Source organism: Mus musculus, chromosome 14 (genome assembly GCF_000001635.26).
Source record: "Mus musculus strain C57BL/6J chromosome 14, GRCm38.p6 C57BL/6J".
Classification (NCBI taxonomy): domain Eukaryota; kingdom Metazoa; phylum Chordata; class Mammalia; order Rodentia; family Muridae; genus Mus; species Mus musculus.
In genome coordinates this window covers 29,995,846-30,021,163 of record NC_000080.6, presented here as the reverse complement: position 1 = coordinate 30,021,163, position 25,318 = coordinate 29,995,846, and the positions used below count along the sequence as shown (strand labels likewise).

The 25,318-nt window shown below is 49.0% G+C and overlaps 2 protein-coding genes and 1 long non-coding RNA gene across 6 annotated transcripts in view; 2 read left to right on the top strand and 1 right to left on the bottom strand.

Annotated features, from left to right (window-relative positions):
* The window catches only part of Chdh (choline dehydrogenase), a 31,568-nt gene extending 19,305 nt beyond the window's left edge, over positions 1-12,263 (bottom strand). The window contains exon 1 of one of the 2 annotated variants that reach the window (XR_383160.4): positions 11,931-12,263. The gene's annotated coding sequence lies outside the window, so the exon portion shown is untranslated. The remainder of the gene's footprint in view (positions 1-11,930) is intronic. The other variant, NM_001136240.1, reaches the window with a different exon arrangement.
* Positions 34-3,749, top strand: Gm35449. 2 transcript variants are annotated; one of them, XR_003951105.1, is made up of 2 exons: positions 34-959; positions 3,488-3,749. It is a non-coding gene; the product is annotated as a predicted gene, 35449 (long non-coding RNA). The 2 variants fall into 2 exon arrangements; XR_383322.3 differs by having other exon boundaries at positions 952-2,471.
* A 4-nt stretch (positions 12,264-12,267) lies between the features above and the next one.
* On the top strand, positions 12,268-24,996 carry Il17rb (interleukin 17 receptor B). Of its 2 annotated transcripts, NM_019583.3 has the most exons (11): positions 12,268-12,432; positions 14,290-14,314; positions 15,001-15,141; positions 16,761-16,888; positions 17,477-17,603; positions 18,750-18,797; positions 20,280-20,422; positions 20,764-20,829; positions 21,821-21,920; positions 23,060-23,155; positions 23,975-24,996. In NM_019583.3, exons 1-11 carry the CDS (start codon positions 12,373-12,375, stop codon positions 24,538-24,540), a joined length of 1,500 nt encoding a protein of 499 aa, NP_062529.2. In that variant the 5' UTR covers positions 12,268-12,372; the 3' UTR covers positions 24,541-24,996. The 2 variants fall into 2 exon arrangements, with proteins under 2 accessions (NP_062529.2, XP_030103744.1); XM_030247884.1 differs by lacking the exons at positions 12,268-12,432; positions 14,290-14,314; positions 15,001-15,141; ... (1 more) ...; positions 17,477-17,603; positions 20,280-20,422 and having other exon boundaries at positions 18,758-18,797; positions 23,975-24,965.
* The last annotated feature ends 322 nt before the right edge of the window (positions 24,997-25,318 follow it).

The following is a 25,318-nucleotide window of genomic DNA, read 5'->3' as shown; positions in this document are numbered from 1 at the left end:
TGTAGGTATTCCCAGAAGGGATGAAAGGCAGACCCCCCCCCACCCCCGGCACTGCCTGGCAATGCCACACCAGGGCTGTGGCTGCACTAATCACAATAGCCAGGTGGGAAGATGCCAACCTGCATGTTCTGATGAACAGATAAGTGAAGCAGGGTACATAAAGACAATGGACTCTTATTCATCTTTAGAAAGGAATGGAATGTGAAACAAGCTAAATTGTAACTGAAACGTGAAGCCATTATGATAAGTGAAATAAACCAGATAGCGAAGAATAGGTCAGTCTGTCGGCAGAGAAAACAAACTGTTTAATAGGGGAGCGAAGCGTCTGTCTGGTTAGCTGAAGAACTGTGGAAATGGCCTGTGATGCTAAAGTAACACAGTAAATTTAAGAATTAGATTAAAGCCACTCCCATCCCTCACCAAACAAACAAACAAACAAAAACAAAAACCAGACCAGACCAATAAAACAAATGCAGAGCCCCACAATCCCTGGGGGTGGGTGCTGTAAAGTGACTGGTAGTTGGATAAGCAAGGTCTAAAGAGTTCAGGATACCGCTAAACTTACTGGCCCCAGGCTGGCGGCCCCAGGCTGGCTTAGAGTACACAGCCGAGCACTGCCATAAAGACGTCAAACAGCCAAATCAAACCATCTAGTCAAACCAAGAGACTGAGAACAGCGGTTTCTCTGGGCAGCAAATGCGACCCCAAGCTTCCAATCTGCATCTGCTGTGCTTTATTTCCTAATCCAGGCAACCAGTTCCAAGGCCTGAGACAAAGGACAGCACTAGGAGCCTTTCACCAGGAGGTGTGGCCTGCTGAGGAGATGAGAAGACAGAAGCTTTTCCCTCTCAGGGTTCAGTTTCCCTTCCTTTCCTTTGCCCCCGGCATTGCAGAAACATATCCCCCACCACCTACAAGTCCTCAACTGCTCTACCATGACACCCTTGCCACCAACTCAGGTGAGTTAGGGTCTGGTCCACATGTGGTATACAAATCAAATCCTGAGAGGACATTAAATGGAGAATCCCAAACCCAGGGCCACCACCCCCTGCTGTTTTGCTGTTGCGGTTGCTATCACAGGCCTCTAAGACTTTACATCTGGCAACTGAAATTGGGCATCAGAAAGTATGTGCAACTTCGTGGTGAGAACATTCGGGTTGCTTGTGGTTTTAAGTCAGTGACCAGCCACACACATCTGGCAATTTTGGGGTGGTGTTAAGTTATAAAGGAGCCAGAACAAAGTGCTTACCCACTATTTCAGGAGTCTCTTACTTCGGATACAATCTGTCTTTGGAGCTGTGCAGCTGGAACTCTGGAAACCATTTGAAAGACCTTTTGAACAGCACCCCCTTTTGTGTGTGTGTGTGTGTGTTTGTGTGTGTATGTGTGTGTGTGTGCGCGCGCACGCGTCCAAATATTCTCCCAGTACATAACAAGTACATACTATACTAATGTCAGACCCATGGACCCCAGAGCTCCTGGTTTGCAGTCATCCAAAAAAAGAGCTAGCTTTGAAGAATGCTGGGCGCACTCAGCCATGCCCACAACCTAGCCAAGCATAGGGTTGTTTCAGCCTGAGGAATTTGGGCTCCTTGACAAATCTGGATTTGCCTGCACTGGGCCTAGTTGGGGAGCAGTAAGTCTTTCCAGGAGATAATGGGAACACTGGGATCTTGAGGTCCTGGGTCTCAGGCACCTCACTTCCAGGAATTGAAAAGGAACAGCTAGACCAAAAGCACCAGGGGTCGGTCCTGGGTCATTAACACCACAGAGAAACTACGACCTCAAAACTTACCAGCAAGCCTCTGCTTACTAAGAAGTGTGTCCATCTATACAAAAGGGTCCTGTGACCCATTTAAATAGTGACCACATGGCCCCAGCACCTTAGACAGGCTCAGGTAGACTTGAGTCCAGAGCTCAGCGACTCAAGGGTTTCAAGGCCCAGAAATGTCGCTTCCAAGGGAGTCCCAGCACTGTTCAAGGCTATTTGGCCTTCAAACCTGTCCTTGCTCCTAGGACGTAGATCCTCAGGGCAGCAACTAAGCCCATGCTGGAGGCCACAGCCACCCTTGACAAACTGCAGAGTCATTCTCAGAACTCAAGGATTGGGGTAGATCAAATGAACTTTGTCACCTGGCCTTCTAGTGCAGGTTTTGATTAGCCATTTCCAGAGGACCCAGATGAGGGTGCCAACTGAGAGTGGATTTGTGCCAAGAAGAAGAGCCTCTACGTCATCACGCAGGAACACCATACCATGCATCGAACTGACCAGAGACACAGTTGCCTCTGCTGAGCACTGGGCATGGGGTATGCCATTAAGTCCCCCAGAGGGACAGGGATCTGTGAGGATCTTCACAATTACTACCTGAAGAGGTCCTGGGTCTCTGGACAAGCCCCAAGACATCAAGTCAGAGGACTACCCGCCCCCACCACAGTCCCTACCAACTAAGCTGCACTGAGGCAGCCAAAAGGTAACAATCTGGACATGGGCTGGGCATGAGGCACCAAACACCCATGCCAGAGCCAAGGAGGTCAAAGAGTTGGCAAAGGTTTGGCTGCTTTCCTACAGCCCAACAGATCCTGGCTGACGGCACCACTACCTCAACGCCAGACCGATAGTTTCTGGTTAAGTGCAGGGACAGCCCAGCTTGGAGTCTCAATCTAAGAGCTGAGACTTGTGGTCTGTCTAGTGGTTCTAATAGGAATCTCACTGTTAGCTCCATCCCTGGCAACCCAACTCCCTAAAAGACCAGGAAGAGCTTCCTAATGGCCTCAGAGGCCCTGTTGTTCCTAAGCCTGCCTGGCTGGTCTCTGCTTGTCTGATCCTACCCCGCCCTGGGCTGCTCCTTAGTTCCAAGTTCACGTACTCGACCCTGACATGCATCGCTCTTTCTTCCAGGTACTTGTCTCGGTTTCTGTTCAACTGGGTCACTCCTCCCTGTCCTCTGGCCTCACTCAAATATCAGCTTTGTAGAGAAGCCTTAGTCTATACTGACCACGTTCACCAGGGACTTTGCTGAGTCCCACTTTCCATATGCCGAGCCTAGCTTAGAGGCTGTGCTCTGTCATACTGGCTGCAGAGATACACTCACTCAAGGATAGATCTGCACATGGCCTATAGCCCATTTCCCCTGGCTGTCTGAGATATCAGGCCAAGCCTATGCATCTGTGCTATGACAGACAGGAAGTACCAGGCAGTAGGAACCCAGGAAGTTCTAGATCATAACCTGCTCATGGCTACCTAGACGTACTCAGATCAAAGCTACTATAACATGTTCTTCACTGAATATCCTGGGCACCCTAATTAATGCCAGTGGGGTTCATGGAGAGTTTGAGGTCAGGCTATGTAAATAAATGTCTTGGCAAATGAGCAGAATTAACCGTTAATAAAACTTAAGACACTTTCTTCAAAAATCTATTTCCTGTCCTTTTCTTATATCATCAACATAGGACCATAATTCTCTTAAATTTCTCTTTCTCTCCACAGTCACGTAGTAGACAGCTGCAGCAGAGAGTCTCATCTCCCACAATAGCGAGATACTCAGCCTCTGAGAGACGATGTCTGGACACACAGAACAAGGCTGTGTCCTCTTGTCCCTGGTGGCACAGGCAGCATACTCTCTGGTTCTGTTGGTGAAGACACTTTGGATGGGACAAAATGGGGTAAGGGAAATTCCCTACCCCAAAATGAGGGCCATAAAATGGCACCAACCTCTCACACCAATAAAGTCTGTTCTCGCCATTCTGAACGGTGCCTGCTCTTTCATTGTCCACGTCCACTTATTTTGTACACGGAGCAGAGGCTGCTAAGAAAACCCTTAAGAGCTGGGGGTCTTCAAGGATGATATCACATGTCCCAGGGCCTTGCCCTTGGAGCATGACCTGAGCCAGTGCTTCCCAGCTGGACACCTATATGCTGACAACTTCAGAGAAACCTATATGCTGATGATTTCAGAGACAGATAGATGCTCCCTGCCTTGACGCTTCTTGGAATGAATGCCACCATCTCCCATCTCCCATCTCCCTCCCATAGCACCTGCTCCAGTTCAGGTGACACACTGGCTTCTGTATTCAAGAATCTGCCCTCTGTGCCTATCCCTGCTCTCTAGCTGATCTCCATGGAAGCAGAAGGTGGGGAGCCCTGGGGAGTTAATGTGGGCTATAAGCCCTCTTGCCTTTTCCAGTGTGAATGTGAACTACCCGCGGTGGGCTCATGTGACTCAACACTTAGTTCCTGGCTGCCTTAGGAGGTTGCGAAACCTTTGGGATAGGGAGACTGGGCAATAAGTTACTGGGTATGGACCGTGAGGTTATAGCCCAGCCCACTGTGCCTGATGGCATCTTTTGTTGGCAACTTGCACAAAACCATTACTACAAGCTCTGGTATCCAGTAATTGACCCACTCGGCCATCCAGCCTTCCCACTGTAACAGACTACAGATCAAAACAAACCTCTCCACTCTAAAGTTGTTTCTGTTGGGAATTTGGTCACAGCCATGAGAAAAGCAGCCATTATACTGTAAACCAGGGGATATATTGTTCCTGTAGGGGCTGTGCTCTGCTGCACTGTACATGGGTGAGTGGACAGAACAGCCAGGAGGACCTCAGAGCAGATGGGACTTGGTACAGTGGCCCCAACTGAGCAAGCGTGGGTCTCAGTGTCTGGGCTCTTGTGCAGTCACAGGGAGACAAGAGGAAAATGAACAACTCCTCAGGGGCATCTTGTGATGGGCCCAGCACAGGCATCAGAGCTGCAAAAAGACTGGCAGCCTGGTGGGCTTGAGTTATCAAGCTGCACCCAGCAGGGACCAGCATGGAGATGGGAGGTTGTTTAATTTACCAATAGCAATGATTCCTCGTTGCCTAAGGCTGTCAGAAGCAGGTAGAGAGTAAGACATGCTATAAAAGTAGGAAGGGGTGGGCGTGGAAGCCATGGTACGGAGGAGCACTGCCTTCTCCTAAGTGATGGGCATCCATTCTGCCTACCCCGCAGACCCTGTCTGCTCAGGCTCCATAGCTCCTTCCCTAGAAGCCTCCCTACCCTGCCCTAACAATGTCCTCACCGCGCCACTGCTCTCCCCACCACATTCTCCATAGTGGCTGCTGGAGCGTCCCAAGAATGAGGGGTTCCTGGGAGCAGAAGTAGTAGGAAAAGAAACAGGTTAAGGGTCAGCTTGGATCTCACCAAGGTGACATCATGTAAAGGAGATGACGGAGAGGCAAGGACTCCTCTCCTCATCTGGGGATAGAGTCTAAACAGAAGGCTGCAATGCCACCTGGGAAATACCCTGCCTAAAATACCGTGATGCTAATTAACACCAAAGCTGGGGTGACATCGCGTTTTCAGATATGCCCATCGTGCATTGCCCGTCAAGCACAGAAAATAAAGAAAACAGAGGACATTTAAGGGCCACTGTGCACAGAATCCATGTGGGGAAATCACACACATTTCTTAAAAATAAACTCAAATAAATAAACATGGGGGGGTGGGGTGGGAGGGCAGGGTAGGGGCAGATCTGCAGTTTGTGAGAGAAATAAGAGGTAGGTATGCTTGTATCTGGCTCTTAGCTAGATCCTGGGGACTAGAATTCAGCTCTGAGGAAGATAAGAAACCCTTGTCTGTTAGATGTGATGTGCAGTGGTCTTGGGGGATGCTCATGAGCACTTTTTCAGAAAAAAACAAAAAACAAAAAGAAACAAAAAAAAAAAAACCTGTCAGAAAAAACTACTCACATGTCTTTATTTCCTCAATACTGTATTTACATGACATTTACATTGCAGATTAGGAATTTTGTAAAGAGTATACAAAGACTAGAATGAAAGAAAAAAAGGACAGGGTTCCCCACAGGTGCTAGGAGGGCAGGAAACTCAAACAAGGGAACAGACCAGGAGTTCCCACCTTGGTTCCTCTAGCTAAATTTGCATATACTTTCAAATTTCCATGGCAGGGAGGATTTCAACCACAGTTGACTGAGAATCTCAAATATCACCCACAAGGGAGGGACAGAAAGCACCAAGGCAGAGGCCTGGTCCAGGCTAGAGGACAAGCTGAAGGCACTGGACAGACCCTGCTCACTCGGTCCAGAGCCTGAGGCCTTCTGTAGACACTTTGCTGCAACTGTCTTTTCAAGTCAGAAAAGTTTCTCAGTCAGCCCTCACCTCACAGTGCAAGTAACTGGATGCAGTACGGCCCGGCCGCACACTATCCTGATTTTCTGTGAAAGAGAAGTCCAGAGGGAAGGCAGAGTTGAGACACTTCTCCAGGTATCTGGTTCAGTGACCTTGCCTCTTGTCTTGCAACGGACGGGGCTATGTGTGGCTTCCTTTGTTACTGGGATTGATTTTCAGTGTGTTTTAAGATCGGCCCGTGAGAAATGAAAAGAGTCTGAAAATAAGTAAGTGAAGACCTACTCATTCACCACAGGAAGTTCGAGCTCGTTAGAAACTGCACCCTGCACGCTGGAGCCTCCCCAAACCCGTTAGTTCATTAAGAAAGGCAGCAGGCACTGTGGAAATGACTCTCAGTACAAAGGATTCACACCCCCTTGGGCTCACAGGACAGTTAAAGGCAGGATGAAAACCTGGCTTCTCTGCTTTCCTGTGTGTGTCATGTTTACCTCAGGTCACGCTCCTGCTTGACTCGGCAGAGGTATGTAAAGGACTGAGGTGTGTCCACCCACCTAGCCTAGCTGGTCCCCGCTGAAGACTGAGGCAGAGAGAGAAGTTTGTTAGCCTAGATGCCACCAACAGCAGAACCAACCAGGGCAGAACAACCCTAGAGGAGGGCAATTACCCCTGGGTGAGGCCATTGTCCCTGGGTGAGGCCATGATCTGGATCACTTCGTTGTCCCCCCAAGCAATAAAGGCTTCTTTAGTCCAACAGCAGAATCAGGAGAGACACTAACAAACTAGACTACACCTTAGTCAGGATCGCTTGCTTCTAGCCCTGGCCCTATTCGGTTTTTTTTTTTTTTCTTTAAAAATATTTATTTGTTCCTCTACAGCAGAAACAGGGTGGTGGAATATGTCTGTGCACAGCGCAGGTCCACAGAGTGGGTCTCAGAATCTTTTCTAATGCAGGCTTCTTGTTGCAACCTTACTTCAGGGTTTTCCAAATCCAACACAAACACTTGTTTTCTCCATCATCGCTGCCTCCTGAGACGGCTTTCCTTTCTAGGTTCAGGCCCGTTCAAGACTTCTGTCTGTTTGCAGCCTTCTTGTCCTCAATAACCATATAGATGCATCCTGACAGGTTGGGGAGTCACTGGGCTCTTTGCTCAATCTTCCCAACATGGCCACATGGATTCAACTGCCTCTCTCTGCTTTCACCTCTCCTCATCTCTAACTGGCATACAGGGATGTGTATGTGGCTTAGCCTAGCCGGCTGGAGCCAAACATTTGCCCTAAAACGCTTACATTATATTACATTAGAAAGGGTTACATTAAGAGCAAATGTTCCATAAAGCCTATGTAGTCTGAAGCCCATGTTCACCTGCATACTATCTTCCATTGCGCACCGAGCCACCTCCAAGTCTAATGAGAGTGGGATGTGGGTCCCTAGTACCTCCCCTGCTCCAGCCCTTCACAGCTGTGATCAGGCCCCCAATGTACATACACACTGTGCCCCCTTCTAAACTTCTGAATCTTTAGCCACAGGCGGCCCCAAGGCAGCAAGGGAGAGCAGCTTAAAGGTGTCCGACTACTTCACCGTAGTAAACGAAAACTGCTATCAATAAACTCATTGCAGAAACAAATCATGTTAGCGTCACTTAGCTCCCACAGCCTCGGGTTCTGAAGGAGGGGAATATCGTGCAAAATAAAAACGCAAATACCAACTTATAAAATAAATGAACTTGTATGTGTCTTATACATTGGGGTTCCATGTTCAAGTCTCATACTTCAGACAAGTGAAAACTGCTGGCCAAGATCCTTGAGTTGATTACAGCTCAGCCACGCTCAGGAGGCGGCTTCTATGGGACTCAGGTTCTTGACTTATAAAACTGGGAATGGGGCTGGAGAGAAGGCTCGGTGGCTCAGAGCATTTGCTCTTCTTGTAGAGGACCCGGATTCAGGTCCCAGCATCCACATGGTGGCTCACAACCACCCGGAGCTCCAGTTCCAGGGGGAACCAGTGCTCCATAGGCACCAGGCATGCATGCAGTACATATAAATACATGCGGGCAAAATCTCATACACACAAGACAAAGAATAAGTAAGTCTTTAAAATGGAAGCAGCTGTCTACTTCACAGTTTCTTGTTTTTATGAGGGTGAAAGGAAACTGTGCAGAGCATAGTGGCACATTCCTATAGCCCCGCCACCTAGGAGGGAGAGGCTAAGGCAGGGGATTCATGATTTTGAGACTTTAGGGTGCGGGGAAATAGTAAATCTAAAATATTTAAAAATGCAAAGCTCAAAGCCCAAGGAGATTTCCCTCGGTTTACGGGTCATGGCCTGAACCCCGAGCCCCTCCTTACTTAACCTCATCCATGTGGCTGTGTTCTCTTCCACAACATACAGAACGGGACCTTTCAACTACGACCAATAATAAGATCAACTACTGGTTAACCTGACTATTGGCAACCACACCCCAGATCATCCTGCCTTCTCTTTCCACCACAGTGCTGGTTGCCTTGCACCCCCACGGGGCTGACTCCCGTCTATATTGAGGCTCTGAGAGTAGACAATGGCTTCCCCATTTCTCCTGTGGTCTATACTTTTTGAAGTCCCAATGTGAAAATATAAACCCGTAAATCAACACAAGTGTCTGTGGGACAGAGGTCACATGCCAGAGGTCATGCCCTCACGTGGTTTCACCTCCTGGATTGGCTGGGGTAGCATTAACACTGAACTATAACCATGGCTGAGTCTGGGGTTTTCCTATGCCCCTTGTACTGGGCAAAGAACATATGGAGTTCTATGCCCAGGCTCAAGATCAAGGACTGGCAAGCCCTGGGTGACTCTCAGGGTTTCTGGCTCAAATATAGCATTAAATTAGGCATGGCGGAGTCCAAGCGGCTGGAGTGGAACAGAGGGCAGAGGTAGCACCAGAGGCAGGAATGCTCCAGTGGCTGCTATCCCAGCTAGGGCCAGTCCAAGAGCCCTGGCAGGCAGCTGGCATTCGCCAGAACCAGCTCCCTCCTCACGAGACAATGAGTCTACTGTTAACCGCCCAGAGACTTGATTAATATTTGCAAAAAAACAAAATGGAAAATTCCACCTGTGTGGGTGGAAGCTAGCCTCGGGGCATGTCAACAACCCTCAGGGCCCTGTTCTCTCCAGGACGGACACAGCAGAGCTTATGTATAGGTCTGAGGGAATTTTTCCATTTGAGAACATGGAGATATTAGAATAAAAAAAAAATTTAACCGTCTTGTCGCCCCTGCTCAAAATCTACGCAGCAAATTTAAACCTTTCAACTTGCTTTCCTCTGACTCTGTTTTCTTCTGAGTTTCCTGATGGCTCTGCTAGAGTGACAGGTAATGTCAGTTTCTTGGGGAAACTGAGGTGGCAAGAGACCAAGAGCTTTGGCCATGGCCAAGTGATAGCAAGTGAGTCGTAGAGCCAGGAAACCTGGAGGTTTGGAGTCTCAGCTGCAGTGGCCACACAGACCTGCTGGAAGTGTGGGTGATGGAGAGAGTCATCCTCCAGGCTCTGGCCATACCACACTACAGCCTTCTCCTACAGGATAGAAGAAAGCCAAAGCAATCTTCCCAGGTGTACAGGCTCAGGCATGGCCTTGGGGGAAGGCACGTGCTCATTTATTCATTTGTTCTGGGATTTAATGAGCAGCCGTTGAACCCCTGGACATGAAGGTTCCCAGTGCCAAGTAGCTCTAGTAGCCCTGCAGACAGAATGCATGACTACGGGCAGCATGTGGAGTCTCTGAAGATTGCTTCCGTCAGATTCCAGACACCTCTTCACTATGATGGCTCCCTCATTTAATTGTACAGGAAAGGAAACTGAGGCTCTGAGGAGAGCAGCAGCTTGCCATACATCCATGTGAAATAGCCAAGCCTTCTTTACTTCTGTGGCCCTGCCTCTGGTGGCCAGGCTTAGGCATGTAAGCAGGTGGGTCCACTCCAGCTGGTTATCTTAGAAGCCAAATGTTCAATCAACTTGCATCACTCTGGGGGTAAGGAGGGCACTTGTGGCAAGTTAGAGTCCTGAAGACAGGCAGGTACAGGCTCTTCGCCCAGCTATAACCCCGTCTGTAGCTGCAGGGCCTTGCTTGCATATTGTTCCACTGCACATGGGCCACGGGATACATGCCCCTGACCCAGAGACAGGGCAGTGTCCTCTCTAAGCCTGTCATCACTGGCCTTGGAGGTGGGTTGGTGGCACTTCTCAGGCAGTGTTCGGAGGCTGTCCTGGCATCCTTGCCTGAGTATTCTCCCATATCTTCCACCCCTTTCTACCCCCTTCACCCAACTCTTCCTCTCTCCTTTGCCACCAGATTCTTCTCCGGGATAAGAAACCCAACTAGCTGCCCTGAGCCATTTCTCAAAACAAGCCAATCAAGTACCCAATTCCTTATGTTTGTCCCACCTCCCCTTGCCAAGGTCAGGAGAGGTCGCTCCAGTTTCTGTGTGCATGTGACATCAAGAACTTTCCTGCCCGCCTTTCTGTCTCAGGGGCCAAGAAATGGCTGACTTGTCCCTGGACCTGACCTCTCTATCCCTGCTGTCCCAAAGCCCCTTGCCTTTTGCCTTGAGCTGACTACAGCAGGCTGTGTTCTGCCAGAGCAGCCCAGGGACTGGCACTCAGCTACTCACCGAGTAAACACGTGTTGGCAATCGGCTGTGACTTGCTCAGCTGAGAGGGAGTGCTCTCTACTTGCTCTGCACAGCCCCATGGGCTGTTTTTCAAAACTGGAAACTGATTGTTATCTAAACATCTGCCTGGCTCCTCAGCCCCATAGGGCAAAGTTCTCAGATAGAAGCTGGAAAACAAGGCCGTCTCCATTTTGTCTTCCCACCAGGGCAGGTACTCTGGCCTTGCATGTTCCTGTCACAGTGCTCAGCTCCATGCCAAGAGCATGCACCTTTGCACCCTGGTAGCAGGCAAGGGTTTACCGGTCAGAAAGGCTGCTATGAAAGCTTATTGTTCCCAGGAACCACTGAGCCTGAACGGCTCGCTGAGGTTGAGTGGGAGCCCAGGATGGCCCAGTTCCAGGCGAGGGTGGGGCTACAACCTCCCTTCTGTCAATCTCCTTGGTCAGGCACCAGAACAAGTTTCTCAGGAAACTATTCCTTGCAATCCAACAGAGGCTAGGGACGGAGCCTTCTCCAGGTGAATCAAAACCAGAATCTTCACCTGAAGTCTGTCTCACTGATGAATTTAGTCTGTATCCCAGTCGGGCTTCAGCAAATACAGCCACTTGACTCCACCCAACCTCTTAGCAGGGAGAAGCAGGACTTGTGCCTGAAGCTCTCTCCAATTCCACTGTCTACGTGTCTGGTGAGCCCAGCTCTGCTAACGATATAGGAAGGGCTGAAGCAGCAGAATTCCAGGCTCTGTAGCCCTTTCTCTAACCCCAAATGATACTGGGCTATCCCCCTCTCAAGCCATTTCATCTCAAAAGGATGGTCCCTGGCCCACCTTCCCAAAATTAAGGTCCGAGAGGTGGTGGAGAGTCGGGCAGATCTCACTCAGGCAGAAGCAGCACTGCCAAATGTCAGAACCTTAGCTCGGAACCCACAGTGCTGAGACACCAGCTTCGGGACCCCAGATGTAACCGCCAGGCCTCATTCTATAGGAGTACACTTAACCAGAAAGCCTGAGAGGCCAGGGGTGGAGATTCCTATCACTGTTACCTTGTAACTGTTAAGTTCCTGTCGCTAGTTCTCTCAAAACCCAGAAGGTTTCAGTGGCTTGAGCCCCTCCGCTTCAGGTCCTCACCCAGCCTAGGACCTGAAAAGCTAGCTACTCACCCGGGACAACTCCGCACCTGGGCCAGGACGCGAAGGACAGGAGCCAGGAGAGCCGAGAAGGCAGTGGCCGCTGATCCTCGCCCGCTGCTCTTTAACTGGCGTCCCGGGAGTGCCGCGAGCTGCTCCGTCTGGCTCCAGGCGCGGGTGCGGTCGCCCCACCTGGCCTGCGGCACACACCTGTGCGCGGGGCTCGACACGCCCCGCGCCTGCTGGAGCTTCAGTCCTCCCGGGCCTGAGTCATTCGCACCCCGCCTACCCCCGCGAGCCCCGAGGGCGACAAGGCGGCCACTTTACTGTCTTGGGACCAGGCCAGCGCCGGCTTGGGCAGGGCGGTACTGTGGGAGGCGGAGCCCGGAGAACTGCGGCGGGCGCCTGGATAAGAGGACCCTGGACCTCTGGCCCCAGCTCCGCGTGGTGGTGGGCGGTGGCCAGTGGCCGGGCCATGTTGCTAGTGTTGCTGATCTTGGCTGCATCGTGCAGGAGCGCCCTGCCTCGAGAGCCGGTAAGCATCCCCCTCCATTGTGGGCACCCTTTCGGTTCCCATCCGTTTAGCTGAACCCTGACAAGCGACAAGCGCCTGAAAACCTGCCAGCTCAACTGTCAAGGAATTGTCCATGAACCATCCTTAGAAAGGGGCCAGTTTGCACCCCTGAGCTAACCGCGATGGGTCTTGAACTCACACCACCCATCTATTGCCATCCTGGAAGGTATCAGTTGTCAGACTGCTTCCCAGGGGAATGAGGTTTAGAACTGTCACAGATGCCACCTGGGCATTTGAGTCGTAGTATTCTCCTCAAAAAGAAAAAGGGTGGTACTCAACTCACACAGGTATGCCTTGTCCTGGGTTAATGATGACAAACAAGACAGTACTGCTTACATCTGTGCTGCCCACCTCTTGGGTCAACAGACAGCCTGCATCAGTTTGCTTGCTTGCTTTTCCTTTCTGTCTAGGGCCATGTTAACTCCTGAAGGCAGCTTTCCTTTCTTCTCCAGTCCCCATGAATGAAAGAATCTTTCTAGGAGGGAAAAGCGCATCCTCAACAAGGCATTCAGATGCAAGCCCTGCTCTCTTCACACATTGGAAGGCATCCTTGGTGACTGTGGAAAGTCACAGCTTATTTATGGTGTCCTGAAGCCCTTGCCGTCTCTGTGCAAGAGAAAAAAACTGTCCTGGGGGCAGCTGTGAAGAACATTGAATGAACTCTGCAAAATGTAGAGCCCTCACCTGGCTTTTCCTACACACCTTGTCTTGCTCCCATTCAAGTAGAACTTGGTTCCTAGTAGGTGGCTCATTTGCTTAATAAGAGAATGTCACAAAGCAAAGGACAGTGGATGACATCATCCAAACCCCATTTGCTCCATCAAAACCTCTGCTTTCTGCCTTCACCAAGGTTTTGGAAATGAGAGAGCTGAGATCTTAAGAGTCCTTTGGGTTTGTCACATTGTGTCTTGCCACTGAAGATTACTGACAACTAAAATAAATGTTTTAGGCTCAATATACTATTTCCAAACTAGTACTCTTCCCTTTTAATGGAAACGTCAAAGGGTTTAGTAACTGGCCTTTCGTAGACAGTAGGGGGGTTTTACTTTTTTGAAAGCTGTTTTAGAAAGATGAGGTCACTGTCCCCAACGGATTTCTAAGTAGCTCAGCTGAGTTCTGGATCATTCAGAAGTATGATATGAGCTTGTGTGTGTGTGTGTGTGTGTGTCCTGCGGGCTGCAGTCATTGCTCCCCGCTTTCTTCTCCTCTTTGCATAGCCAATCTTTAATTTGAAGAAATTAATAAACATTACATGGTCCTGAAAACCAACAGTTAAGCATTAGATGATACAAGTGGCCTCACCGTGGCCCTCAGTAATCCGAGGCAGGGAAAGAAAGCATGCATGAGGCCTACCTGGTCTTCAAGGGGGTGAGCAGCTGCCAGAAAACCAGGTGTACCAATGGCTAAGCCAGGGCCCATCACAGCTACAGTGGGGCAGCTCAATTCCCCTCAAGTTGGAAAGTGCAATCAAACTAGCTCTTTTCTTTTAAAACATTTAAAGAATTGTATTTTTAATTTGTGTGTGTGTGTGTGTGTGTGCCCTCAGAAACCACGACTATGATTTCTGGAGCTAGAGTGACAGGCAATTGCTGTGAGTTGTCCAGTATGGGAGCTGGAGCCTAAATGCAGGTTTTCTGCAAGAACAATATGCTGTCTTAACCACTGATTCATCTCTCCAGCTCCCGGCTCATCTTTTCGTTGAAAACTTGTCACTTGTATATGCATCTAAGGAACAATATTGGTGTGGTGCCTAATTTGGTAAAGTGAGGAGTGTGGTTTACTGGCTTCAACATGACATTTGGTTTCTCTTTCCTGCAGACTATTCAGTGTGGCTCTGAGACAGGTGGGTACATTAGAGAACTGGGAAGGTCACGGGAGACCAGGCACAGTGTGTTGCGTGGCCTTGTTAACTAACAGGAATGAGGTTCTCATGAGGAAAGGCGGACTTTGGGGAGTAAGGGTGTGTTTGAAATGGGCTGGCCTCCCAGTGAATTAGCACACAGGCAGAGTGGGATGCACCATGCTACATGGGAAGCAGTACCTGTCACCCCACAGAGGGACAGAGATTAGGGTACAAGGGGTGATACCACTGTTGGGAGTAGGCAGCAAATGTTTTACACATAGGTACCCGACATGGTAGCCTTTGAAGAATGGGTGGGTTTTGTCGAAGAAGGTGACTAGGGAGAGTGAGTGAAAGGTTCAGTGGCAGCAAAGATGGGGCGTTAAAAAAGAGCTGTCATAGTGTCCTGGGTGGAGTCCTGGGTGAGGCTTGGAGAAAGGAGGACTGGTCTCATACACACACACACAAACACACAAACACACAAATACACAAACACTGTGTAGTTTGGGACCATAAGGCAGAGAGAATTTATTCAGGTGCATAAACCTGCCAGGATCCAGGAGTTTAGCTTTCCTTAGCAGAAGTGAGCTGTGAACAGGTGATGGAACAGGAGAGATCACTTGGAGGAAGTAACTTCTGACTGGGCCGGAAACAGGAGTATCAAATGAAGTCCCCTTGCCTCCTCCCAGGGCCATCTCCAGAGTGGATGGTCCAACACACACTCACTCCAGGAGACTTGAGGGACCTCCAAGTGGAACTCGTCAAGACAAGTGTGGCAGCAGAGGAGTTTTCAATTTTGATGAACATAAGCTGGATACTCCGGGCAGACGGTAAGTTTGCATCAGTCGTAGTGTCTACTAAACTAGAAACGGGAAGGACATAGGGCCCATTAATTCTACTCCTCGGCACATACCCCAGACATACACAGGCATATACTATCTTAGGATGTGTACAGTAGCACTATTCATAACAGCATGCAAATGCCCAAGAGCAAAAAGGAATCACAATGTGGAAACTTTGGAACTCAGTACAGCTATGAGAATTGTGTGTGTGTGTGACAATATGGATGTCACAAACACAAGCAGTCAGAGTACAAAGAGCTATACAGCTATATCTATAATCATGCCTACCGTGGGACATGAAAGAACAAAACAAGTGGTTTGACTTCAGGATGGGGTCTGGGGGCTACTCTGGCTTGGAAGTGACTTAAAGCCCAGGCAGCACTGGGCTGGGGGCAGTTCTTGGCTGGGTGTGTAAGTGTGCAAAGTCGCTGACAAGCAAAGGCTTTCCTCAGTCATACTTCATGGCAGAGATGACTCCCCTCATTTTAGGAAAAGCTCTGCTTAGGTTACGTTCCTACTTCTCAAATGATATCATCAAAGTCCTGGTGTTTTTTCCAGATTAGGTGGAGAGCAACATGCGAGTTCCTTGCACAAGCCAATCCTGGGGCCCTGATGACCACGCTTGTGGTTTCCATCTGCCAAAGTTAAACTTGGTTTAGTCAAGAGTACATTTGCTCAGCACCTGGGAAACTGACATAGGAGACTGTTACAAGTTTGAGGCCCATCTGGGCTATTTACTAGTTCCAGGACAGCTTGGGCTACAGGGTGAGACCTTGTCTCAAAAACTCAAGGAGGTTGTGGAAAGAGCCAGGAGAAGGGTCCCAGTGACCTGGGAAAACAAGTCACTGACAGGCTTCGTCAGCATGTTCTTCAGAGCAGTAGGAGAGGCAGCCAGGGATGCCCCAAGGGGTGATTGGATCTATGTGAGTGGGGTGGGGCTGGAAGGACCAGGGCATGGCCCCAGGACACTCCTGTGAGATGCTACAATAGGCTTAGGCCCTACACCAAGCAGGGTGAGGTCTTTGGTCGATCTTGTTATGGACTTTAAAGGGAGCTTGGAAATATAGGGATGGAGGAGCAGACAGACAGTATGGTCTGTATGGACATAGGGCTGTCAAAACAGGCATAGTCGGGTGCTGATGCTTGGAGGGTTTTAAAAAAAAAAAGTCAAAGCTAAAGCCTGAAGCATCCACTAAACCAGAAATAAGCACTGTATAGGACCCATTCGTTCCCTCCCTAGGCCTGAAAGAAATACCTATATGCATGCACTGAAAGACACACCCTAGGTTATGTGCAGATCCCAAGCAGTCATCTTAGACCAGGGCAGTTGCATCACTAACCACAGGCACTTTGTACAACTGAGGCCAGCCTAGGAGCAGCAGGGGTCTTGGGCTTGGGAATCCAAACTTGCACTTCCTGCTGATGAGCTGTGGAAGTTCAGGCAGAATTACCTCCCATCCCCCAGACTCCTAAAACCTCGTTCACTCTGTCTGTACCCTGGGGACCACAGTACACACCAGCTGTGACAAAGCATTTAAATTGTTGAGTACCTGTGTGAGCCACATAAGCACTAATGAAAGCAACCTCCCACTTAACTGTCTCTGCAGCCAGCATCCGCTTGTTGAAGGCCACCAAGATCTGCGTGAGTGGCAAAAACAACATGAATTCATACAGCTGTGTGAGGTGCAACTACACAGAGGCCTTCCAAAGCCAGACCAGACCTTCCGGCGGCAAAGCAAGTACTTCTAGGCTGTCCTTGACAGACAGACCCTTCGTGTGAGGAGCATGATTAGCATGTTTCAGAAAAGCCCGATGATGCAGAGCAGAGCAAGATGCCTGGCTCCAAACTCTACTTGTCTCCTCAGTAACTGGAGAAGGCAGCATCTTTGAGACTCAATGCCCAACGCAGTGAGGGGAGTTGAACTTATACCCTGACTCTAAAATGCCACACTTTTTAAATTCTGAGATACATCAGTAGATTGGGCTGGGCCCATTCCCTATAGATACTGACCCGTATCAGCTGGAGCATAGCGGTGCTCCATCAAATGACAAACGAAAAGCGGGCTGAGGCTCTCAAGTCTGACAACCTAGGTTCAGTCCATAGGACCTACATGGTAGAGAGAACAATTCTCCAAGTTGTCCAGATCTTTCCACATGCACTATGGCATGATCCCTCACTAGCACTTGCACGCACACACACACACACACACACACACACACACACACTACGTAATTGTGAAAACACTTACAAATGAAAGTAAGTAGCTCCCGCCCCAAGTAGCTCTGCCCTTGTATTGTACAGATACCTTGCTTTGCTTTGCAGTGGACATTCTCCTATGTAGGCTTCCCTGTGGAGCTGAGCACTCTCTATCTCATCAGCGCCCATAACATCCCCAATGCTAATATGAATGAGGACAGCCCTTCTTTGTCTGTGAACTTCACCTCGCCAGGTAAACTCCCTCATGTCCTTGGTTCTTCTGTCTTACTGTCTCACCTGTGTTACGGCACATGGTTTGGTGCGACGAGCCTTGGGAACCCTTCGAAGCTGTCAGCTTCCTCCTCTGTGGACACAGTGCGGAGCGGTCCTAACTCAGGGTAGGGAGTGTTAAGTTAGGTAAAGGTGGGAAACCATGTTCCTGGGTGCCAGGCAGGAGGCAGAATGCATCCTCTATCCGAGCACTTGCCCTGGGCAGTGCACATAGCAATGGGGAAGCTTCAACTCTGGTCCTTCGTAGTTGGTGCCTTGAGCCATTCAGGGTGGCTTTACTTGTTAGCTTCCTGATGGCCCCAAAGCTCACTGTTTATTGTGGTATCTCTGTGTGTGTGTGTGGGGGGGGGGGGATAATGCCCCCCCGCTTTAAAGTGAGCTTTATTTGGAGATGGTTTTTGAAAACCTGCAAGAGTAGCACGTTTCCATGCAGCTCTCTGTTCCTGTTCCGCTGGTCATTGGCATCTTGTTTTCAGGGTGCACTCGTGAAAACACAGAAGTAACGTCCGGTGTATTTCCAGCAGCTAAACACCAGGCTCTCCGGATTTCAGCTCCTTTCCCATTACAATTTCCTCCTGGGCCAGAGGCACTCAGTCATTCTGCCACCCCAGCCTCTGGCCTCGCTTTTTCATGACTTTGTCAAACTTACCTAGCTTGTTTCCATTCTGAAATTGTCTGATGCTTGCTTCGTATGTAAGCCGGGGATATGAGGTTTGGGTATGAATCCCACAGAGGGCACTGAATTCTTCTCACTATGGCCTATCTGGGCTGTGTGACATTGTTGGTGAGGGTCGTGCCTACTAGGCATCTGGGTATCTACCACCTGGAGCTTCATGTCTGGAAGAGGCAGAACCTATATGTATTGTCAGCTCTCACTTTTGTTTCCGTGTCACCTCCTGGAGACTGTTTTTGATAAAGGTTGTACTTAAAGGAGATTACTTAAAGCTTCCGTGGAAGAATGGTTTCCTATTTAGATCTGTTGTCTCTCATATCTGAAGTAAGTGTGTGTGTGTGTGTTTTGTGTGTGTGTGTGTGTGTGTGTGTGTGTGTACTGGGCAAAGGGTTATACCTTTTACTCAAATGTAACAACTTTCATTCACATTCCCAGGCTGCCTAAACCACGTAATGAAATATAAAAAGCAGTGCACTGAGGCGGGTAAGTAGATGTAGTATTGTGATTCTGTCACTTGGAGAGACTCCTGACTGGGCCCATGAAGCTTCATCCATCCTCAGACAGAAGTAACTGAGATACAGAGATGGGCGTTCTCTAAGTCACTCAGTGAAGGAGCTGCTGGAGCGGCTCTGGGCTGAACAGCTATCCAGTCTGGGGCAGGCTCTTAGGTTTACACAGTACAGCAACAGCTGCAGGAAACCACCCCAGTCCCTGTGCTAAACTAACACTTTATCCCGAATCCCACTTGAAAGCAGTGCCCATGGGGAGCTGTTCAGTGGCTGGAGAAGAGTCCCATTAGCCTTTATATTTGTACATCACAACTGGCCTGTGGTCAGTGGAGGCTCTGGGTACCTTCTGTTTGGATTAACAAAGAGCGTGAGAGTTTGTCCAAGTGAGGCCCCAGTTGCCTTCTCAAAACTCTCTCTTAGAACCTCCTTTCAAACATGAAGCATTTTTTTTTTTTTTTGGATAGTCATTCCCTCATCCCAGGTTCTAAGAGTATAAACTTCAGAGCAGTATAGCCTTGTGGTGCCAATGAAGTAAGTGACACTGGGGGAGATCTTTCCTCCCACCAAAAGGGCACTGTAAAAGAATGGAGCTTTGAGGGGGTGTGAAGTCCAGGACCTGGAATCAACTCTCCAATTCACTCCTAGAACCAGTTCCCAGCCAGAGCCCAAAATGGTCCCCTCCCATAGGGAAGATAACCTGTTATTATATATACACATGTTCCTGGAAACTTGTCCAGTCTTATTTGCAAGTCATATGAGACAACAGACTTTCTGATAGTTGATCTGCCACGGATCCCTGTAAGCCATGTGCACTTCCTTCCTTTGTATTCAGTAAGGCTGGGAGCGTGTCCTTGTAAGTCCCGAGTCTGGGTGTACGTCCCTTCATATTTTGGGACATACTTCTTACCTCCTAAATAGAGGCTCTTCCTCCCAGCCTAGAAAGGGAAAATAATGGTCCTAGACCTCTCCTCACCTCAAGGTGTAGGGTGAACAGTCGGGCAGTGGTGGCGCACGCTTTTAATCCCAGTACTTGGGAGGCAGAGGCGGGTGGATTTCTGAGTTTGAGGTCTACAGAGTGAGTTCCAGGACAACAGCCAAGGCTACACATAGAAACCCTGTCTTGAAAAACAACAACAACAACAAAAAAAAAAAACCCAACAAAACAAAACACAAAACAAAAAACCAAAAATATAGGGTAAGCACTCAGTCATTGACTGAGATCTGTACCTACCACTACCAGTTCAAGGAAGCTATTTGTAGCAAAGTAGTGGCATTGGGGGTAGTCCCTAAACTTTCTTGGACATTTAGATACTTTGGATTCTGGGAACAGTGTCAGAAGATATACTAGAGTCCCTGTCTCTTGGGTGTGTGCCCAAAGCTTTAGATTTGTTTCTGTAAAGTCCCCCTGGGAACTCAGATAAGGGAGGAGTTATCCGAGTACTCTCTCAACTTTCAGGAAGCCTGTGGGACCCAGACATCACTGCTTGTAAAAAGAACGAGAAGATGGTTGAAGTGAATTTCACAACCAATCCCCTTGGAAACAGATACACGATTCTCATTCAACGGGACACGACATTGGGGTTTTCTAGAGTGCTGGAGGTACTCTCCCCCGTATCACCACCCCACTCCCAACCTCTAGCTTTGGTAGTGAAGGGAAGTATAGACATTTTAGGATCCTCTGAAAAGGTTTCCTTTCAAGAGAACTGTATCTAACTGTTGTCCAAGCGTGCTAGGGCTACCTTGATTAGAGTAGCAGAAACAAGTCCCTGTAGGCATCTGGGGACAAGGAGTCTAAAACCAACTAAAGGCAGAAGTTCTAGGCTTCTCGAGTGAGTCATTCAGAGTTCACACATCAGAAGTCAGGAACAGTGGCTTCATCACGGAGTCTGTACACGCTTGTGACTTAAAGCTCTTGTCCGCGTCTCACTTGTCTGCACCAGAATAAACTGATGAGGACGTCTGTAGCCATCCCGGTGACTGAGGAGAGTGAAGGTGCGGTGGTTCAGGTGAGTTAAACCGGAGTCTGGGAAGGGAGGGACACGGGAGGGGCACCGCTCCACCATGGATGCTTTCTGTATGTGCATGTGTGGTGGGATGCTAGGGACTAAATCTAGGATGTCTTGAATTCTGGGTATTCAACAGCTGATACAAAGTAGCCTTCTGAGGCTTCTTTTTAAGGATGGCAAGTCTCTCCCCAGTCAAGCAGTGTTATCAGGGACTCCTTACTGGTCTTCACAATGGTGAGACCAGAAAGCTGACTCTGCAGCTGTAGTGTCTTTTGTTTGGACTGGTGGCTGTTGCCTTTCCAAAGTGTTTTCACTTCTATTTACTATCATGGATCCCAGGAGTAATGCTGAGATAGGACAGCCATTTTACTTCCCCCCGAGTGAGAGGTGAAGCTGCAAAGGTTTGGGGCTGAAAGACTGGGGTGCAGAGCAATGCCTGAACTTTGGAGAGCCACTGTTTGTCTTCTGGGGGCCTCGGGTGGCCCAGGTGGAAACAGGAAGTCAGATCCCCAGTAGAATACAACATGGGTATACAGGGGTCACAGTACAACACAACCACACCCAAGCCACTCTCTACTCCCTGGAGCACCAAGCACTCAGGGTGAGCAGGACAGCAGACCCCGGGGCCACAGCAACTGCTCGTTTCAGGAAGTGAGGGCCAGGGAGACACCTCCTGTTGTCCAGTGGCAAGATCTGTATGTTTATCAGGATGGAGCTGCCCTTTTAGATTGGGAAAATACTACGTCAGTGATGGCACAAAGTTCAAGGGCATTGCAGGAGTTTTGGTCTTGGGGTCACCAGACTGGATTTGTTGGGCTACAGAAATGTAACCAAGCAGAAACTTGACCATGCCAAGAGGTATGAGAAAAAGAAAGAAAAGGAAGGAAAAGAAAAGAGAAAAAAAGGGGTGGGGGGTGTGTTTCAAGTGGGACACTGTAGAACATTTCCTGAGGCATTTCCTGAGAACATTCTGATTGGCCCTTCTTCTCAGCTGACCCCATATTTACATACCTGCGGCAATGACTGCATCCGACGCGAAGGGACAGTTGTGCTTTGCTCAGAGACAAGTGCTCCCATCCCTCCAGATGACAGTAAGTACCCGTCATTACCTCAGGATGGACAGAGACTCATGAAGCACACAGCCCCTTTCATATGTAACAGGTTATGCTCTGTCTGTGAGAAGCAGTAAGAGGTCCCGGCCTGTGTGCCGGGAACTGCTCTGACAGACTATGCTGCCCCAGAGAGCTAATGGCCAAGTAAGAAAGGCTTGTTTGAAATGAAGGCCCTCTCTTTTCAAAAGCAGGGTATACACGGGGGTGGGGTGGGGGTGGGGAAGAGCACACAGGAGTTGTTCTAAGTGCCACGAGGCTACAGAATGGGAACCAAGGACTGGTGTCAGCAGTGCTGCAAGACATTCTCTCTGAATCTTATTTGGTTAACAAATCAGGAACACTGGCACCAAAAGACACCGCCCTGGTGCCTGCGAGCCTGTTCTGGAAAATGTCTTTGGATTTAGAGATGCCTCGGTTCTTTTTATGGACATAGAGAATGTTCTGAACCTAGCCCATGGGTGGGGCCGAAAGACAAGAGTCAGCCAAATAAGCTTTTGATAATTACCCTAGGACCCTGACTTCTATGTGGGTACACGTGTGTGTGTGTATGTGTATATATATATGTGTATGTGTATTATGTATATAAGTTCATCCCGAGGATCAGAAATTCTTCAAATGACAAAACTCGAGTGTTCAAACTCTAGTTGCCACAGTGCTAATTCGTGTGCTTGAGGACTAGAAGCCTGAGTTTAGAGAAGGGCTCCCAGTTCCTGTTGAGAATCCAGGGAGAACGCTGGTGAGTTACTCAGTGGGGACAGTCACTTGCTACACACGTTTTACAACCTGGGTTGGATCTCTCCTGGAACCCATGGTCAAAGGAAAGAGCGCATATCCAAAGCTGCCTACCACGCATACGCTGTGGCACGAGGGCCTGCGCTTGCACACATCACACTACTACTTTTGTTGTCAGTGTTGTGAGCCTAGCCTGTGATGGCTGAACCATCATTCATTACACAATAATACATTTTTTGGAAGAGATCTGGATACTGGCAAAGAACCCTTAATCAGCAGATCCCTCCCTCCCCCCAAGACCTTCCAGCCCTTGGTTTGCAAGGTCTAAACTTCCAAGGAGAGTAAAAGAATCTGTTTACAAAGGGTGACTGAGCTGTTTCCTGCAGACAGACGCATGCTGGGAGGCTGGCTGCCTCTCTTCCTGGTGCTGCTGGTGGCTGTGTGGGTGCTGGCAGCTGGGATCTACCTAACTTGGAGGCAAGGTAAGGGTGGTGGTCACTTTCTGAAGACCCTCTAATGAGATCCTATCTGCATATGTAGAAAAAGAAATCTGGCATAAACCTGCACTCTGAGGCCCTGAGAGGAAGAGGAAGTGGGGTCAGGGGTCCAAGGATGTTATGAATTACTGTTCAAGGCTAGCTTGAGCTACATGAGGATCTGTCTCAAAAAACCAAAAAGAAGCTCTTAGTGTACCCTGGGAGTTATTCCTATGTCATGGCCAAAGATTAACTCCGTACTTTTAAGCTAAGAAAGCCACATGAACTTTCACCTCAGGAATATCTGCATCTAGAGGATGCTGTTGGTGCCATGCTACTACAGGGTTACAGTAGCTTTCTACATAGTCTTGCTGTGGTGCACAGGGTGTGGCTGAACTTCATAGGGGTAGAAGAACCCTACCACCTGCAGGGAGAAAATGGTACAAATCACAGTTGACCCAACTCCTAAAATGATAAGTAGAGGTCACATCTGTGTCACAGTACAGAAGTTTCAGCAGCTTGCTTTAAACACAGTGACCTCAAACCTCAGCAGCTGCTGAGTTTATCTGAAAAGAACAGGGCTTGACTATGAAGGCTGATTTGTTGATAAGGACTTAAAAATACATCTTTTCAAGTGCTTTTAAGATTCAAGCATCAGTGTTTCAGGTATTCAAAAGGACTATCAAGGACCTTTTCTCCTGTCGGGAACAAAGCTCTGACCCTGATCTGGCTGACAGTCTGGTGGGGAGCCTTTAGTAGTTTTAGACTACTGTAAAGGCCTGCTATCTGTCACACAGTTAACAAAGTCCCCCCCTTCTCCTCCAGGAAGGAGCACGAAGACGTCCTTTCCTATTTCCACCATGCTCCTGCCCCTCATTAAGGTCCTGGTGGTTTATCCTTCTGAGATATGTTTCCATCACACCGTCTGTCGCTTCACTGACTTTCTTCAAAACTACTGCAGAAGTGAGGTCATCCTTGAAAAATGGCAGAAAAAGAAAATCGCCGAGATGGGGCCGGTACAGTGGCTGACCACTCAGAAGCAAGCGGCAGATAAAGTGGTCTTCCTTCTTCCCAGTGACGTCCCGACCCTTTGTGACAGTGCCTGTGGCCACAATGAGGGCAGCGCCAGGGAGAACTCTCAGGATCTGTTCCCTCTTGCCTTTAACCTCTTTTGTAGTGATTTCAGCAGCCAGACGCATCTGCACAAATACCTGGTGGTCTATCTTGGGGGAGCAGACCTCAAAGGCGACTATAATGCCCTGAGTGTCTGCCCCCAATATCATCTCATGAAGGACGCCACAGCTTTCCACACAGAACTTCTCAAGGCTACGCAGAGCATGTCAGTGAAGAAACGCTCACAAGCCTGCCATGATAGCTGTTCACCCTTGTAGTCCACCCGGGGGAATAGAGACTCTGAAGCCTTCCTACTCTCCCTTCCAGTGACAAATGCTGTGTGACGACTCTGAAATGTGTGGGAGAGGCTGTGTGGAGGTAGTGCTATGTACAAACTTGCTTTAAAACTGGAGTTTGCAAAGTCAACCTGAGCATACACGCCTGAGGCTAGTCATTGGCTGGATTTATGAAGACAACACAGTTACAGACAATAATGAGTGGGACCTACATTTGGGATATACCCAAAGCTGGGTAATGATTATCACTGAGAACCACGCACTCTGGCCATGAGGTAATACGGCACTTCCCTGTCAGGCTGTCTGTCAGGTTGGGTCTGTCTTGCACTGCCCATGCTCTATGCTGCACGTAGACCGTTTTGTAACATTTTAATCTGTTAATGAATAATCCGTTTGGGAGGCTCTCACTAATGTGTAGCTTCCTAAGAGAAGAAGCCTATTACACACACAAGCAGACACTCTGCCTGACCAGATGATCCAGTTTATGTGTAACCACTGTACTGTTTGCTGTTGGGACAGTGCTTTCCCTTGCCAAACTTTTGGACAGGTAACCTTTACCTTTTATCTTAGAAGGGCTAGGAACTGAACCCAGGGTATTATGCACACTAGACAAATGCTCTGACACTGAATTACACCTCAGTCTCCCACGGGTGACTCTCTAAGTGAATATGCAAGCATATCACCAGCAGGGCGGTGGTGGCACACGCCTTTAATCCCAGCACTCGGGAGGCAGAGGCAGGCGGATTTCTGAGTTCAAGGT

What these genes read in the sequence shown, in the direction of transcription:
- Il17rb (NM_019583.3), top strand. Translation starts at nt 12,373, where the DNA reads ATGTTGCTAGTGTTGCTGATCTTGGCTGCATCGTGCAGGAGCGCCCTG. An exon ending in GCGCCCTGCCTCGAGAGCCG is followed by an intron (nt 12,433 to 14,289) that starts GTAAGCATCCCC and finishes TCTTTCCTGCAG; the next exon opens with ACTATTCAGTGTGGCTCTGA. An exon ending in CTACCTAACTTGGAGGCAAG is followed by an intron (nt 23,156 to 23,974) that starts GTAAGGGTGGTG and finishes CTTCTCCTCCAG; the next exon opens with GAAGGAGCACGAAGACGTCC.